The 13,830-nt window shown below is 37.9% G+C and overlaps 4 protein-coding genes across 9 annotated transcripts; 1 reads left to right on the top strand and 3 right to left on the bottom strand.

The window, feature by feature from the left end:
- Positions 1-1,229: 1,229 nt before the first annotated feature.
- Positions 1,230-2,113, bottom strand: LOC113691865 (uncharacterized). The gene has a single exon (XM_027210189.2). It carries the CDS (start codon positions 1,994-1,996, stop codon positions 1,460-1,462), a length of 537 nt encoding a protein of 178 aa, XP_027065990.1. The 5' UTR covers positions 1,997-2,113; the 3' UTR covers positions 1,230-1,459.
- Positions 2,114-4,149: 2,036 nt separating this feature from the next.
- On the bottom strand, positions 4,150-5,154 carry LOC113692954 (uncharacterized). The gene has a single exon (XM_072051631.1). It carries the CDS (start codon positions 4,832-4,834, stop codon positions 4,400-4,402), a length of 435 nt encoding a protein of 144 aa, XP_071907732.1. The 5' UTR covers positions 4,835-5,154; the 3' UTR covers positions 4,150-4,399.
- A 2,485-nt stretch (positions 5,155-7,639) lies between these two features.
- LOC113692857 (protein FLX-like 4) lies at positions 7,640-11,439 on the top strand. 6 transcript variants are annotated; one of them, XM_027211447.2, is made up of 5 exons: positions 7,647-7,779; positions 8,483-8,575; positions 9,693-10,317; positions 10,719-10,858; positions 10,952-11,439. In XM_027211447.2, exons 3-5 carry the CDS (start codon positions 9,779-9,781, stop codon positions 11,215-11,217), a joined length of 945 nt encoding a protein of 314 aa, XP_027067248.1. In that variant the 5' UTR covers positions 7,647-7,779; positions 8,483-8,575; positions 9,693-9,778; the 3' UTR covers positions 11,218-11,439. The 6 variants fall into 6 exon arrangements, with proteins under 6 accessions (XP_027067249.1, XP_027067248.1, XP_027067252.1 ...); XM_027211451.2 differs by having other exon boundaries at positions 8,355-8,575; XM_072052969.1 differs by having other exon boundaries at positions 7,669-7,779; positions 8,502-8,575; positions 9,702-10,317.
- A 719-nt stretch (positions 11,440-12,158) lies between these two features.
- Positions 12,159-13,657, bottom strand: LOC113692953 (tetraspanin-15-like). Its single transcript, XM_027211551.2, has 2 exons — positions 12,938-13,657; positions 12,159-12,493 (listed from the first exon to the last, which is right to left on the bottom strand). The coding sequence occupies exons 1-2, from the start codon at positions 13,655-13,657 to the stop codon at positions 12,164-12,166; spliced, it is 1,050 nt and encodes a 349-aa protein (XP_027067352.1). The 3' UTR covers positions 12,159-12,163.
- Positions 13,658-13,830: the final 173 nt, after the last annotated feature.

Genomic DNA, 13,830 nt, shown 5'->3' with positions numbered 1-13,830 from the left:
ACAAGCATATCAGATACTTCAGAAACATGAAGAATGAAGACAAAATAAGCAGTCATAAAAAAGATAATCAATGAGTGGAACCATATATTTACACTTTGAATTGTGAAAGGCTGACTCATTAAACTCAAATATTAATGCGGTGGTGGCTAAGCACCAGTCAAAATCACGTCTCTACTTCATTATGGTCATCAAAAATAGTATCCTATCAAAACAAAAATACTTTCAATAATAGTGTTCTATCAAAAAAGCATTTTCTTTCAAAAAAAAGTTGACGCAGATAAGTTCATATATATACACGAACATATATATATATATAGAAAAAAAAACATTTGTTTTGCTAGCTTTATCTTCCATTTGCTATTTACCTGTTCGGTTGCACTCTTTATAGAGCTATTAACGTCCTTACGTTTTTTCTTTTTCTTTTCTTTTCCTTTTTTCTGACCAACAAATTCACAGACTCATGATCCTTGCAAATGGCTAAGTCCAGTTTATAGTCCGTAGAAGAATTAATCATCTACTACTTTACAAACCTAGAAAATTGAAAACCGGTGTCAAAGATAAATAATAGTTTTAACAATTTATCTACTTGTAAATTGACATTCCATAACGATATGTTGGAAACTCTCTCAGGATTCTAAATTGATTTTGATTTTCGGTTCTCGTAGTTTGGATTTAGCTTTCTTTTTTCAACTGCATCTCTCGTAGTCGTAGCAAAATGTTCACATACTATTTTCATAATTTAACCGTCCTTAATACGTAAGAAAGTCATATTTCGACACGCAAAGAGTTTAAATCAACTTTCGAATTTTGTTTAAATTTCATTTTCAAACTCTTTCAGACTCACAACATCCTTCACAAGAGGGGTGAAATCCTCCTAATTAATTAAAATCTCCTAAACAGAAACTTGATAAAACTTAGTTTGATATCTAAGAATATGCACATTGATGAAACTAAAAGTTCAGAAAAACTTTAGTAATTTCTTGTGTAAGAGTGAGGAAACGATAGCAACAGAAGAAGGGGACGGACCTGAATGAAGAAAACCATCAGAGAATAAAAGAGAGATGTTTAGCAAGCAAGCATATATTTTGGTAGGGCATCAAGAAACAAAGATTTATGACCATGCTCAGTATTTTGTCTTAAACAGTAACAAGGAAAACTATTTTTTCCCTCATCAACGAGTTTATTGCAATTGACATGCATGGGAGTTTAACTGAAATTGACTGATACAGTGACAAAATGACAATAATTTTATTGCTGTTACCCTTGTAGCTAGGGATTTCATAGATTTTACTACAAACGGAAGAAAACATACGACACCATTCAACTTTCTTCAATTTACTTAAAGTGCAGGCAATGATCATTCTTAGTTACACAAGGTCTAAAACAAAATACACGAGTCCAAGTACTGCATGACTACCACTTTATTTCCTTCTTTAACATATATGCATTTGACATGTATTCATTTTCCATTTCCTTCACCATAACCTGATCCAGATCCACCTCCTTCACCATGGCCACCTCCGTTTCCTGAACCCTCGCCATAACCTTCACCATGGCCTGAACCAGACCCTCGCCCAGATCCTCCTCCTCGACTGCCTCCTGATCCTGAAGCAGCTCTTGATCCGGCTGATGATCCTGCCGATGAGCCTGCTTCTGAGCCTCCACCACCAGAGCCTGACCTCGAACCAGCTCTTGATCCAGCATATGATCCTGCTGACGAGCCAGCTTCTGAGCCTGCACCACCGGAACCTGATGAACTCGAACTTGAACTCGAACTCGAACTCGAACTAGATCCTGAGCCAGAACCTGCGCCAGCTCCAGCTCCTGAGCCACTCCCACCTCCTAAACCAATCCCTACTCCGGCTCCAATCCCTACCCCTATGGGTAACCCCAAGTCCAAACCCAAGTCCTTTCTCGCTACTCGGCTTTCAGCCACCATAGCGAGAGCTGAAATAAGCCAACAAACAAGAACTAACAATGCCTTCAACTTAGTCATCTTTGATGCTAAATTTGGCTAAAATTACAATTTAGCTTCTAAACAATGTGAATGATACAATTCTCTTGTCTATAGCTACTAATGCTTGGATGTTCTCTGGTGCTAACATTCATCAAAAATTGAGGTATTTATAGTTGTACAAGAAGCAAAGTTGGTGAGAAAAGTTCCAAACTTGCAAAAGAAAAGAAGTGGGGGACAATTGTATTAATTATATTATTGAGAATACTGTTGAAGATGAAGATTTTACGTTGAACGAAAACGAAGCAAAGTTTGTGGACGAGAAAAGCTAACGCATGGAATGCAAAAGCTGTAGGGAGTGTCATGTGCGACGGCCATTTTATCATGTTATGGTGCCGACTGCCGACCCACAATTCCACTAACGTAGTGGAGAGTTTTTGATGTATTTGCATGCACTAAATAGTATAATATTTTTAGTTAAGGATGAAAAAATGTGCTATGGAAAGGGACTAAACAATGTAAAAGGATAATTGTTTGTCAAACTCGTTTTCTTGAGATTGGATGATTATTCCCCCGAAAATAATTTGAAAATTGATGATAAAGAACAAGAGATTAAGAAACTCCTGAATGGAGGGTGAGGTGTAACAATTCCATTAACAATTGGTATTAGTATCAATAATTGTCCTTCTAATGCCTTTATAGTGCTATAAATGGTGCAGTAAGAGAAGCAATCCGTTGAAAATGATTGGCGCAAAGTCAACCTCTCAGATGGAGGCTTGTCAATTGACAAGCTTAATTTGGCTTGTTATATCATGCTATGGGTTGATTTTTTGGAAGTTGATTGATCAATGATCTAGAAGTATTTTGGCACACTTAATAATGGGGATAAAGTGATAAACAAACTCCAATCAGTTCAAGAAGGGAAGGGAAAATGTAGATTTGATATATTACCTTCATTTATGTTCTTAAATATGTTAAAAACTGTCTGTTTTAGACAAAACAATTGGGGCTTTGTTTTCTAAATTCTATATATAGGCCTTCTTCTCGATTGCTTTAGATTTTATATAATCTGATTATAGAAATTATTTATAGAGATAATCAGAACAAGTAATGCTACTCTTTGAATGATTATAAATTTTAATTTTTTTGGTGATAAAAAAAATCTATAATCAGAATGTAAAAACAATCGAGAGCATCATAAAAATTAATTATTCAATATTAGAATCGAGAGCTTGATATTGGTGTTGCCTGATATTGCAAGTAAGGATAACCATCCAAACCAAGAAGATGTGTGAAGTCACTAAAATCATTACATTAATTAATTAAATGTACACTTTTAAAAGAAAAACAAGGGGCTGCATAATCCTCTAATTAACTTCTAAATAGTGTGGGGTGAAGTATCAAACGATTCAGAAACTGCTAGAACAGATGACCTGGACACCCAAGAAAAGTGGTACATGTTTATCCCAAACAATTTACCTACGACGAATGCATATGCCAGAGTCTTGGTTGATTTTTTGTTTTTTCGGGTGCGGTTCACCTGTTAAATCTGATATATATATATATTTTTTTTTTGGTGTCGACTTTTTAATCATTGGAGGATTCCTTACGAAACCTAGTTAATAATATTCCAAGATATTCTCAGACGTCAGTTCCTGTCATGACTAATAGTGAAGAGCAACTGTTCCTCTATCAGAAAATATATCCTTATGTGTGTAGCTCATAGTGATCTCCATCATTATAAAGATCACGATGGGAGAATATGCCAAGAACACTAAATTTAAGCACATTTATGATTTATCTTTTAGATCTCCTGGTACTGAAAAGACAACAACATAAATTCAGGAGCCGAATTTGTTCTGTTTCTTATTGGGATTCTCCTGTATCCACCCCTTGTCCCTAGTACCTAAATGATTCATTTTCCCAGATTGGCCAAGTATCTTGTTTTCGTCTTCCGAAGTCTCGTTTTCATGACTGTCCTTGTAAATAGCAGTACGAAGTTATAACTAGCTTCCACCTCTTTTCTTCCATGCTTTATCTCTTATATAGTTTAATTTCATCATTTTTTATTTGATGATTATTTTGAGATCTGATCAACTGGTATTACGCCTTAATTAAACAGGTATATATATTAGAACCTCATTGAACATTATACCAACAGAAACTAAGATTGTACGAGATGAGGTAACATAAACTTGGAGGAAAAAAAAAAAAGAGAAGCTGTTAAACATTCCATAACTAATGATTACAACTGACGCAAGAGTTCAAGACACACACATCTACTTTTACAATAGGTGGTAGAAAAGCGGTTGTGCTACTCATAATTTATTTAGATGCAAGACGATAATTATCTGCTACAAATTTAACTGTTACTAATAGGCTTTGCATGAGGATCTTTACTCTCTGCCACTTCCTCTTCAATAATCTTGAACAAAGCTAGAGTCTTTAATTATGCCCAGCACCAGATCCTGAACCACGACCACGTCCTTGCCCCGATGCAGATCCAGCTCTAGATCCTGCGTATGAACCAGCCTCGGAGCCTGCACTTGATCCAGACCCGGACCCAGCTCTAGATCCTGCATATGAACCCGCCTCTGATCCTGCACTTGATCCAGACCCCGACCCTGAAGAAGAAGCTGATGAACTTGATGATGAGCTCGAGCTAGAATGGGAACCTGAACCAGAACCAGATCCCGAACCAGCCCCGGAACCCGCACCACTACCTCCTCCTATGCCCAACCCTATTCCTGCTCCGACTCCAACTCCTATACCACCACCAAGATCCACTCCCAAGTCTTTCCTCGCCACCCTGCACTCAGATATAAGAGCAGAACATGCAAGAAGAAATGCAACTAATGCTAAGGACTTGATTGGTGCCATTTCTCACAACCGAAGTCTATTGCTAATCAAGATCGTCTAATTTTATGTCTGGTCGCTAGAAAATGATAGACAAAGTCGGTCAAGAGTGATGCGGTTGTAACTTACAAGGTGCTGGTAGAATCCTCCGAGGTAGAATAAGGTCTAGTTTCTACATGTCTAATTGCATGCAATTTCAGCTATTTATTGCTGTTGGTGAGCTAATGACAAAGTTGGTGCATTTTACAATGAATGATGAAACCTTAGTACGTGTAAACTAAGCAGTGAAGCACAAAGGAAACATTTGGTGATTTTTCGAATGGAGGAGCTGACTTGTTACTCAAGAATGGCATTGCAGCATTTTGTGTGGCTAATATAATCAGTTGAAACACCAGGGGTTTTGCTTATTTTGACAGGCGTCCACTGCTTGCCGGGCCTAATTCTTCGCACTAAGTGAGTGGGATTGGAAAATGGATGTCTAATTGCTGAACAGCTTGTAGTTTCAAATGTCTCCGTTAGATTATTATTTTTTTAGAGATGGTACTCTTGGAAGTATCATGAATTAACTCCTCCTTCCCTTGAACTCGGGTCTTTTTGGAACCTGAGTTTTTTTAGGAGTTTATCTAAAACTCTAACGTAGTACACTGTAGAAGTTTTTGAAAAAATTTTATAGAAGTTTTTATAAGGTAAAAAATTTTTTTGTTGAAGTTTTTGTAAGATAAAAAATTTTGTAAAAGTTTTTGTAAGGTGAATTTTTTTTCCTTTTCTTTTTTTTTCTTTTTCTTTTTTTCCTTTTTCTTTTCTTTCCTCTCTTTCTTCTTCTTCTTCTTCCTTCCCCCTCCTGCCACCCCTCTCCTCCCTTTCCCCTTCTCCTCTCCTCTACATTTTCCCCGCCACTCCTTTCCCCCGCCAGCCCCTCTGCCCCTTCCCCCCTCCCCTCTGCACGCCACCCCCCTCTACCCCGCCACCCCCTCTCCCCGCCAGCCCTGTCCCCGCTAGCCCCTCTGCCCTGCCTCTTCCCCTTCCCCTGTGCTCCTTCCCCTGCAGCCCCGCCACCCCCTCCCCCTGCCACCTCCTCTCTACATGCCACCCCCTCTGTCTCGCCACCCTCCTCCCGTTTCCTCCTCCCATGTTCCCCTTCCCATTTCCCGTTTCCCGCCTCCCCCCTTCCCTGTTCCCCTGTTCCTCCGTCAGCCATAGCGTTGGCGTGACTGGAGGGAGAAAGAAAAACCAGAGCAGGAGGAAAGTAATTGCTGCTACTGCATAGGTCGGGAGAGTTTGGCCAGGGAGGGGAGGGAAGGAGAGAGGGAGGGAGAAAGGAAGGAAAAAAAAATTTGGGAACGCTGGCGCCAAAATAGGTAGCCGACACCGGAAACAGCGGCCGAGATGGTGGCCGGCGATGAAGATATGGTGGATGGGATGGGGGAGAAAGAAGAAGAAAGATAGAAGTTTTTTGTGTATTAGATATTTTAAAATGTGTAAGTTAAAAATTTTGATAAGTTTTTTTGGGTTCCTGTAGCTAAAGTTGTTAAAAAACTTGTAGTTAAAAAACTTGGCCAAAAAATTCACTTCCAAATAGGCCCTTAGTGAATCCATGAAATGCCATTTAACATTGCACTTAGGTGTGAGGTGTGAGAGCTTTAAGCCTATCTTTAACCCTCTACTTTAATTTGTTTTCAAAGCAAAAGAAATAGTTTTTATGAGCCTTAGTTTAAAAATATTACTTCCTCTATCCCATTTTGATAGTTCTCGTTTTTCTTTCACACAATTTAAGAAAAAGCAGTTAACTTTGTTGGAAAAACAAAATTAGGTTGCTATTTTCCTAAAATACCCTTACATTAAATAAAGTATAACTTTATATTAATTATTCATGAAAACTTGAATTGATGGTCAAGAAAGAATGAATCCTCATTTTATATTATTTCAGATTAAATCTAAATGTATTATATGGGGTAGGTTAACAATCTTTTTTTTTTTTAAGGGTCTCCCGCAGGAAGTGTACCCCCGCAGACTATTCCTTACCCTCCACAACTTGTGGGCAGCAAAGTTCGAACCAGAGACTTAAGGTTCCATTTTCAGCAATCTCAAGCGCCAGACCAAGCCCCGGAGGGCGGGGTAGATTAACAATCTATTTTACATAAGGTAGTTTATACTAATAACAATTTATATTGAATAAGGATATTTTAGAGAAATTAAAAGATAATTACATTCTTTAATTAGAAAATGGACTATACTTTAGAACAGATGAAAAAGGAAAATAGAATTATCAAAATGGGACGGACGGAGTATCTTCCATATGTTCTCACGAGTCATGATCCTCTTACTAGAGTGTTTTTCCAATATCAATTCGTTTGGTTTTGACTTTTTAGCCCACAAACAGGAATTGCAATAGGAGGAAAACATTTTTGTAAAAGTAAAAGTTTACAAGTACCTTCCAATAGAATGTGTAATGTAAGAAAAACTTAACTCAAAAAAAAAAGAAGAACAAATTAACTATCCCAAAAATTGGATTATTATTATGTATTAACCCAAATTAAAAAATATTCCACTTCCATCTTATAATTAGAAGTTCTGAATTCAAATACCCTTACTCTTACACAGCTTCTTAGGTCCCATCCTCCCCTGTTGGAATTTTTTTTTTAAAAAAAAACTATAGGGCTCTAGAAGATACTAATAAAAACTGCAAAATTTTATGACACCTATTTCTTTACTTTCCAATCTTAATACACTCCAGGGTTCGTCAACCCAACACCTATTGGGCTGTCCCTGCCCTCTGTTTAATTATCCCGTCAAAGGCCATAAGTGTTTTGAGTTAGAAAAGCCCACAATTTGGTGACCCGAGTCCACGATTTGAGTGCAATTAGATGATGGGCATGGCTCCACGAGAGTTGGTACCTAATGCTGCAATTTTTCCCAATTCATGAGCTGTGGTTGGAGTGAACCCTCCGATTTATCAGTCCTGAGAACAGGTAATTACTTGCTTTCAGTTTTCTTTATCTGGGCTTGTTTCGATTTGCTTTAAGAAACCAAAATTTGTCTTGAAAAAAATTTTCATGGTTCAGGGTTCAATTCTTGTTTCTTTAGCGTAAAATTGTCATTCTAATGGCAAAAGGAAAAGGGACACTTGATTTTAGCCTTAAAAGGAGATTTTTACGTGGGTTTGTGTTGCATTAATCATTGATTGGTTAGGCATGCGGAAGGAGTACTTCTCAGGAGAGACAGCAGCTTTTTGCTGCATCCTGCTGTGAAATAGGCATATCTTGATCATTTGCAATTGTGGCTTTGGTTTGAAATTAGAGGAGGAGCACAAGAAACATACAGTTTTGATCCTTTTTTTTTCATTTTTTTGTTTTGTTTTTTGTTGTATTATTATTTTCTGTTGTTCTTAGATTATAGGAAAGTATGAGGTATCTTCAATGTTAAGCTTTTTCACTGGGCTCTTGGAAAAAGTTTAGGGAATACAGGTGATGCATAATTTCGTGAAAAGCAGGACACTGTGGATAAAGTTTTGATTTTTTTAAAGCTTTTTTTGGGTTGCTTTTAGGTTATTGGGAAGTATGATACAAATTCAGATTACGGGGAAATATGAGCGAAGTTCGATCTTAAATATTTTGACTATCTTTTGGAAGTGCCATTGAGAAGTCTAGGTAATAAGAAATTGTGGTAATGTAGAATCGTGTGCTAAAAGCAGGATGGCAGTGTGTGAAGCATGGCAACTAGGCTTCATAGATGCCGATGTGTGAAACGTGGCAACTTTTATAAATGGTACGTTTAAATTCTGGTTCATTGTAGGATATGGATCTTTACACTGCATGTGTTGATCATATAATCAACATATTAAAACTTTCTGAATATTGACATGTTAATGACACTTGAGGCATGCTTTAATGTTCTACTTGCTATCTTGTGACAAATGATGATTAATAGTCGTTGAAAGAGAGAGTTTGTGATTTTCTTTAACGTTTCTTTGTTACTTCTACAATGCAAAAATTTCCATAGACACCATATCATCATGCAATAATGGTGATGGTAACTTCTTCATTATTATGAACTTCGATGAGGGTGGAGATTGCTCAATGCCTAGATCCTTATGCTCATTTAGGTGGACTTCTTGTCATGTAATAGGACAAATACTAGATAATGGAGTTTTGACCATGCTAATTATTGATTCTCAAGAAAGAACTTGGAATTCTAATTGTTAAATTAACAGTATCACCGAACAACTTCTCAGTGGGGAAAATGCTGATTTGTTGGGGTGATTCTTTAAATGGCTTGATTCTACACCCAAAAAAGAGACTACATAGTTGTTCCAAAATGGTTGTCTCTGAAAGTATGCTCAGGAATCCCAGGCCTTAACTGTACTAGTACACAGAAGGAAGAATTTTTGTGTGATTTCTGAGTTTGAAAATGATTATGGATCTGCTTTCTTGTCTGGTCAACTTATCGTGGAAGAAAAAGGCATCTGGCTTGGTTACTTTGGTAGGAAAATTTTCTATGCAATCAGAATGATTTGACTCTGATTTATGATTATAGTTGGCACTACAACGTTCTTTTGCCTAATCCCAGTAAATGATGCTCGTTTGTCTGATGTTGACCTAATAGATGAGATATTGGCCAATGGTAGTTTAACTTCTTTAGTTGTTGTTGTTGATTTTATTTAAAATTTTTATTCAATACTTCAATTTGTGTACTAAAATATGAATTCCAAATTATTCTCCATGAGTTCAAGTGCACTTTGTCCTATGATGCATGTTCGAATAGCTGAATAATTTGTACTCTCCTGTATCTGCTTCTTGCTTTTTGGGTACATCTTTAAGTGTTTCTCTCTCTAGATGGAACCTGGAAGAGATTCTTACTTTTTCTTATTGTTCATCTTCTAAAGATATTGCAGGTAATTTATCCTAAATAGTCTCGGGGAGAAAGTTATACTTTGCCGCCCTTACTTGAGGAGGCTTTTTTTTTAATCCAATGACTTCGAGAAAACACATACCATCAGCACATGAAGGACGTTCTGTACCAGGTCCTGCTTTCATTCATCATGGTGCATTGCCTGCTGGCCATCGTCCGATGGAGCCACTTCCTCCTCCTGAGCTTTTAGATAGTAGATTGGCTGTTCAGGCAGCGGAAATTGAGCAGCTTGCTGTGGATAATCATAGGTTGGCAGCCTCCCATGGGGCTTTGAGGCAGGATCTTGTTGCTGCTCAGCAAGAAATACAGAAGCTTGCAGATCATATTAGAAGCATGCAGACTGAGAGTGATATCCAGATTCGTGTATTATTGGAAAGGATAGCAAAAATGGAAGTTGACATCAGAGCTGGTGAGAGTGTAAAGAAGGACTTGCAGCAAGCACATTCTGAGGCACGGAGCCTGGCATTAGCTAGAAAAGAGCTGACTGCTCAAGTACAAAAGGCCAGTCAGGAGCTGGAGAAAGCCCGTGCTGATGTCAAAACATTACCGGAAATGAATACTGAACTCGATAGTTTAAGGAAAGAACATCAAAGGTTACGGTGAGTGGAGTCAACTGTTCATATTGTTTTAATATCATCTTTTTGATGAGCTGAAACATTCACTTCTGAGCTTTTCTTTATGTGTTATGGACTAAGAAATCCTTGATGCTATGTTTTGTGGTAAAGCTTAATTTCAGTTCGAAACGTGATTTATCCTTGTTAGTAACAGGAAAAGCGTGGAAACAATCACTTGTGCTTTTCACCCTGCATCTCTTTTTAGATTTGGAAACTGTTGCTTTGTGCTTGATATGTGTGTGTTTTATAAATAATTTTCTGGTGAACAGGAAAGTAATGTTGCTTCTGATTACTACATATTGGGCTTTCTTATTCTGGTCGGTATCACCCATTAACTGATATTAGTGCAAGCATTTAATTCAAATTTCTTTCTTTTTGGGCAAAAGAATGACATTTGAGTACGAAAAAGGTTTAAACATAGAGAAAGTGGAAAAAATGCGAATCATGGAGAAGGAAATGGTGGGCATGCATGGAGAACTGGAAAGATTGCGTGCCGAGGTGTTCAATGTCGAGAAGAGAGCACATGGTAGCAAGTTTGTTTTTTGAAATCCTCTCAAGTTATTATTTTCTCAAGTTCCAATGTGATCCCTTTAGCCAATAATGCTTGGTGTCTGTGTAGCTCCCTACACGTATGGTGGACCCAACATCAATCCACATACATTCTACCCACCTGCTGTACATGGTAGTGGTGGATATGTTGATAATTATGGAAGACCTGCTGTTCCGATGGGTGCTGGGCCTATATCCCCGGGAATGATCCCGTATGGTGGTTCCGTCACTGCAGGTGCTCCTGATGGAGTTGGAGCTGTAGCAGGAGCTGTTGCTGGTGCTGCTGGGAATCCTTCATGGACGGGAACATATGATGCCTCGCATGCTCGGAGGTGAATGTATCAGCCAAAACTGGATCCTGGTGTCCCTTCGTATGCAACTTAGTAGAATCTTGTGTTGATGATTTACCAAATACTAGCTTGTAGGCTTGTACTCGTTAACTCTGAGAATTCCTTGTAAGTTATCGTAACCTGTTTCATGGCTTTAGCCAAATTTTACTACAAGAATTGTAGCATGTTGTTAGCTTCTGTATAATATAGCTTTCCTCTTTTATTGTCCTTTTGCAGTCCAGATATGTTTGTGTAGTTTATTTTGACTTATGTCTCCTCCCTTCTATTCTCCCGCTTGGTCTCCCTCTGTTGGGCTTAGGTTGGGGCATAATAAGGTTTGGGATTGGAAAATAGCAAGGAATATATTAATCACCTTGAAGAAAGTACTTATCAATCAAGAGACGCCCATGGATGCTGATATTCATGTCATTGAATACTCAGAAGAGATGCAGTCTCTTCAATCCTGTGGTTTTCCTTGCATCTTGTTTCATCCTAGTCTGCACTGTGCATGAATTCAGGATGGGAGGAGGAGAGTTTTGGTTTTGGTAAAGCTTAATAAGGATAATTGGCTTGTGTATGATAAAACAAATTTGTCGTATTGGCACCTAATGGTGGAGGTTTTATAACTGACCACTCCTAATTAGTCAGTGTGATTTGCCTGATGAAACCAAGATTTTGGAGTTCAGGAAATGATAACTTACGACTCCTTAAAAATTCGTGGTATATAATCCAAAACATACTTTTGCCCATATGACAATCAAAGAAGAGCTTGATAGCATGGAAAAAATTGGTAGCTTCTGCTTCTGTCAAGGGATGGTGAAAAACCGAAAACCAAGATGACCATAGCATCAAAGATGTCCCCGATTATACACGAAAAAGATGTATAACAAAGTAAAGAACAAAGGATGAAATAGCTTGCAAATCCAAAACCTCATCTAATAACTCTTAGTCAGTTAAAATGAATGTGCGATTAATTTGCTTTTATGGTATCCTCGAAGTTGCTCCCACATTGTAGAAATAAAAAGCAACAGATGCGAGACTGAAAGCAGAGCAGCCATGACAACGAGGAAGGTCCCAATGTTCTGCCATTTACCAAGTAATGGTTTGAGAAATCCATCTTTACAGGCTTGGCAGTTGTAGCACAGAATGGTTTCATCATTCTTCCATAGATCACAATCCCTCTCCAATAGGTTGGACGCATCCAGTGTTGAATCTTCTTTCCTCCAGAATGTGGCATTCACGTACTCCATTCCACAGCTTGTTGGCGGCAGACAACAACCAGACTAGACAATTGCGCCAATGTAAAAAACAGTCCAGTGAGTAAATGTAAAATGTAAATAGAGGTGCAATTGTAGAAGTGATATGACCAAAGAAAACACAAATCACTCAAACTAAGCACACTATTTATTGAAAAAAATTCGATCATAATTTTTTTTTTTAAGTTGTTGGTTGAATTAAAGTATCAAACACTGCCTAATAACATGTGTATGAACCATTGAAAAAGAAGTATTCTGCTAATGTAGAAATTAGTTTCAAAACTAATTTTCTCATGCAAAACTAAGCCAATAGCATTCAACATGTTTTTAGGATATGCCATATGCAAAACTAGTGATTTATATTTTACATATACCTATATATATATTCGACCAGCCAAACAATTCTTTGTCTGTAATGTCTACTCAAGCACACGTATACTATTTCATGTGACATTTATATTAGCTTAGTACCTCAATCGATGATAATTTGCTTGCTGTGAAGTCAAAGGATTTGGTGGTATAAGACCTTAACGCCAACTCTCTACATGTCGTTGTAGCATACAAGCAGGATTTGATATCCTTCCAATTGTAGTCATTATCCACCCTGAACTCAAGCCATCTAGGAGTACCGGGTATGGTACGAGCTTCCATGTCAAAAGCACCCTCAAGTCCAAGACCAACAATCAGCATCAAAATCAGTGGCACCACAACTAAGAGAAGTCCAAGCATAGGAAACCGGCTTCCAAATTTCACTACAAAGTTGCTCACAAAGAAGACAATTGCTAGACCAATGACAATCACAAGTTGTAACTTTGGCAAGTCAAGAAGGTTTTCACAGTCATATTGTCTCAAGTACAGCAACCAAGCGATTGAAAAGAGGATTGGAAAGGAAAGAAGAAATGAAAGTACGGTTAATGAAAGCACAATAATCTTCATTTTATCTGTTTTAGCTGCCACACTAGTATTAGTAGTGGCAGCAGCAGCAGTGGTGGTAGTATCATCAGGGATTTCTTTAGCTTCTTTTTCTTTGGCTTCATTTTTTGCTTCAGAAATAAGCACTGCAACTTCTTTTTCTTCGGCTTCATTTTTTGCTTCAGGAATAGTCACCACGACTTCTTTTTCTTTGGCTTCATTTTTTTCTTCTGGAACAGGCACTACAACTTCTTCTGGGGGAGCAGAATTCTCAGCCATGAGCAAATATGCAGTATGGAACAACAATGGTCTTTCCAAGATGGTTTACAAATCAATGAAGGTGGTTTAATTACGAAGTATTATTACTGGACTCTGTTGAACATTTCTTCCTTTTCTCTCTCTTTTAGCATTTTACTTAGTCAGTCAACGTGTATGAAAGAGGCCGTCTACTA

The sequence above is a fragment of the Coffea arabica genome, chromosome 6c (genome assembly GCF_036785885.1).
Source record: "Coffea arabica cultivar ET-39 chromosome 6c, Coffea Arabica ET-39 HiFi, whole genome shotgun sequence".
Classification (NCBI taxonomy): Eukaryota; Viridiplantae; Streptophyta; class Magnoliopsida; order Gentianales; family Rubiaceae; genus Coffea; species Coffea arabica.
This window is presented reverse-complemented; position numbering and strand designations above follow the sequence as displayed.

Bases quoted from the DNA above. Each gene is read 5' to 3' on its own strand.
- LOC113691865 (XM_027210189.2), bottom strand. From the start codon at position 1,996: ATGACTAAGTTGAAGGCATTGTTAGTTCTTGTTTGTTGGCTTATTTCA.
- LOC113692954 (XM_072051631.1), bottom strand. From the start codon at position 4,834: ATGGCACCAATCAAGTCCTTAGCATTAGTTGCATTTCTTCTTGCATGT.
- LOC113692857 (XM_027211448.2), top strand. From the start codon at position 9,779: ATGACTTCGAGAAAACACATACCATCAGCACATGAAGGACGTTCTGTA. The intron at 10,318-10,718 runs GTGAGTGGAGTC...TTTGGGCAAAAG, and splicing joins AAAGAACATCAAAGGTTACG to AATGACATTTGAGTACGAAA. The intron at 10,859-10,951 runs GTAGCAAGTTTG...GTGTCTGTGTAG, and splicing joins TGTCGAGAAGAGAGCACATG to CTCCCTACACGTATGGTGGA.
- LOC113692953 (XM_027211551.2), bottom strand. From the start codon at position 13,657: ATGGCTGAGAATTCTGCTCCCCCAGAAGAAGTTGTAGTGCCTGTTCCA. The intron at 12,494-12,937 runs GTACTAAGCTAA...GCAATTGTCTAG, and splicing joins GCAAATTATCATCGATTGAG to TCTGGTTGTTGTCTGCCGCC.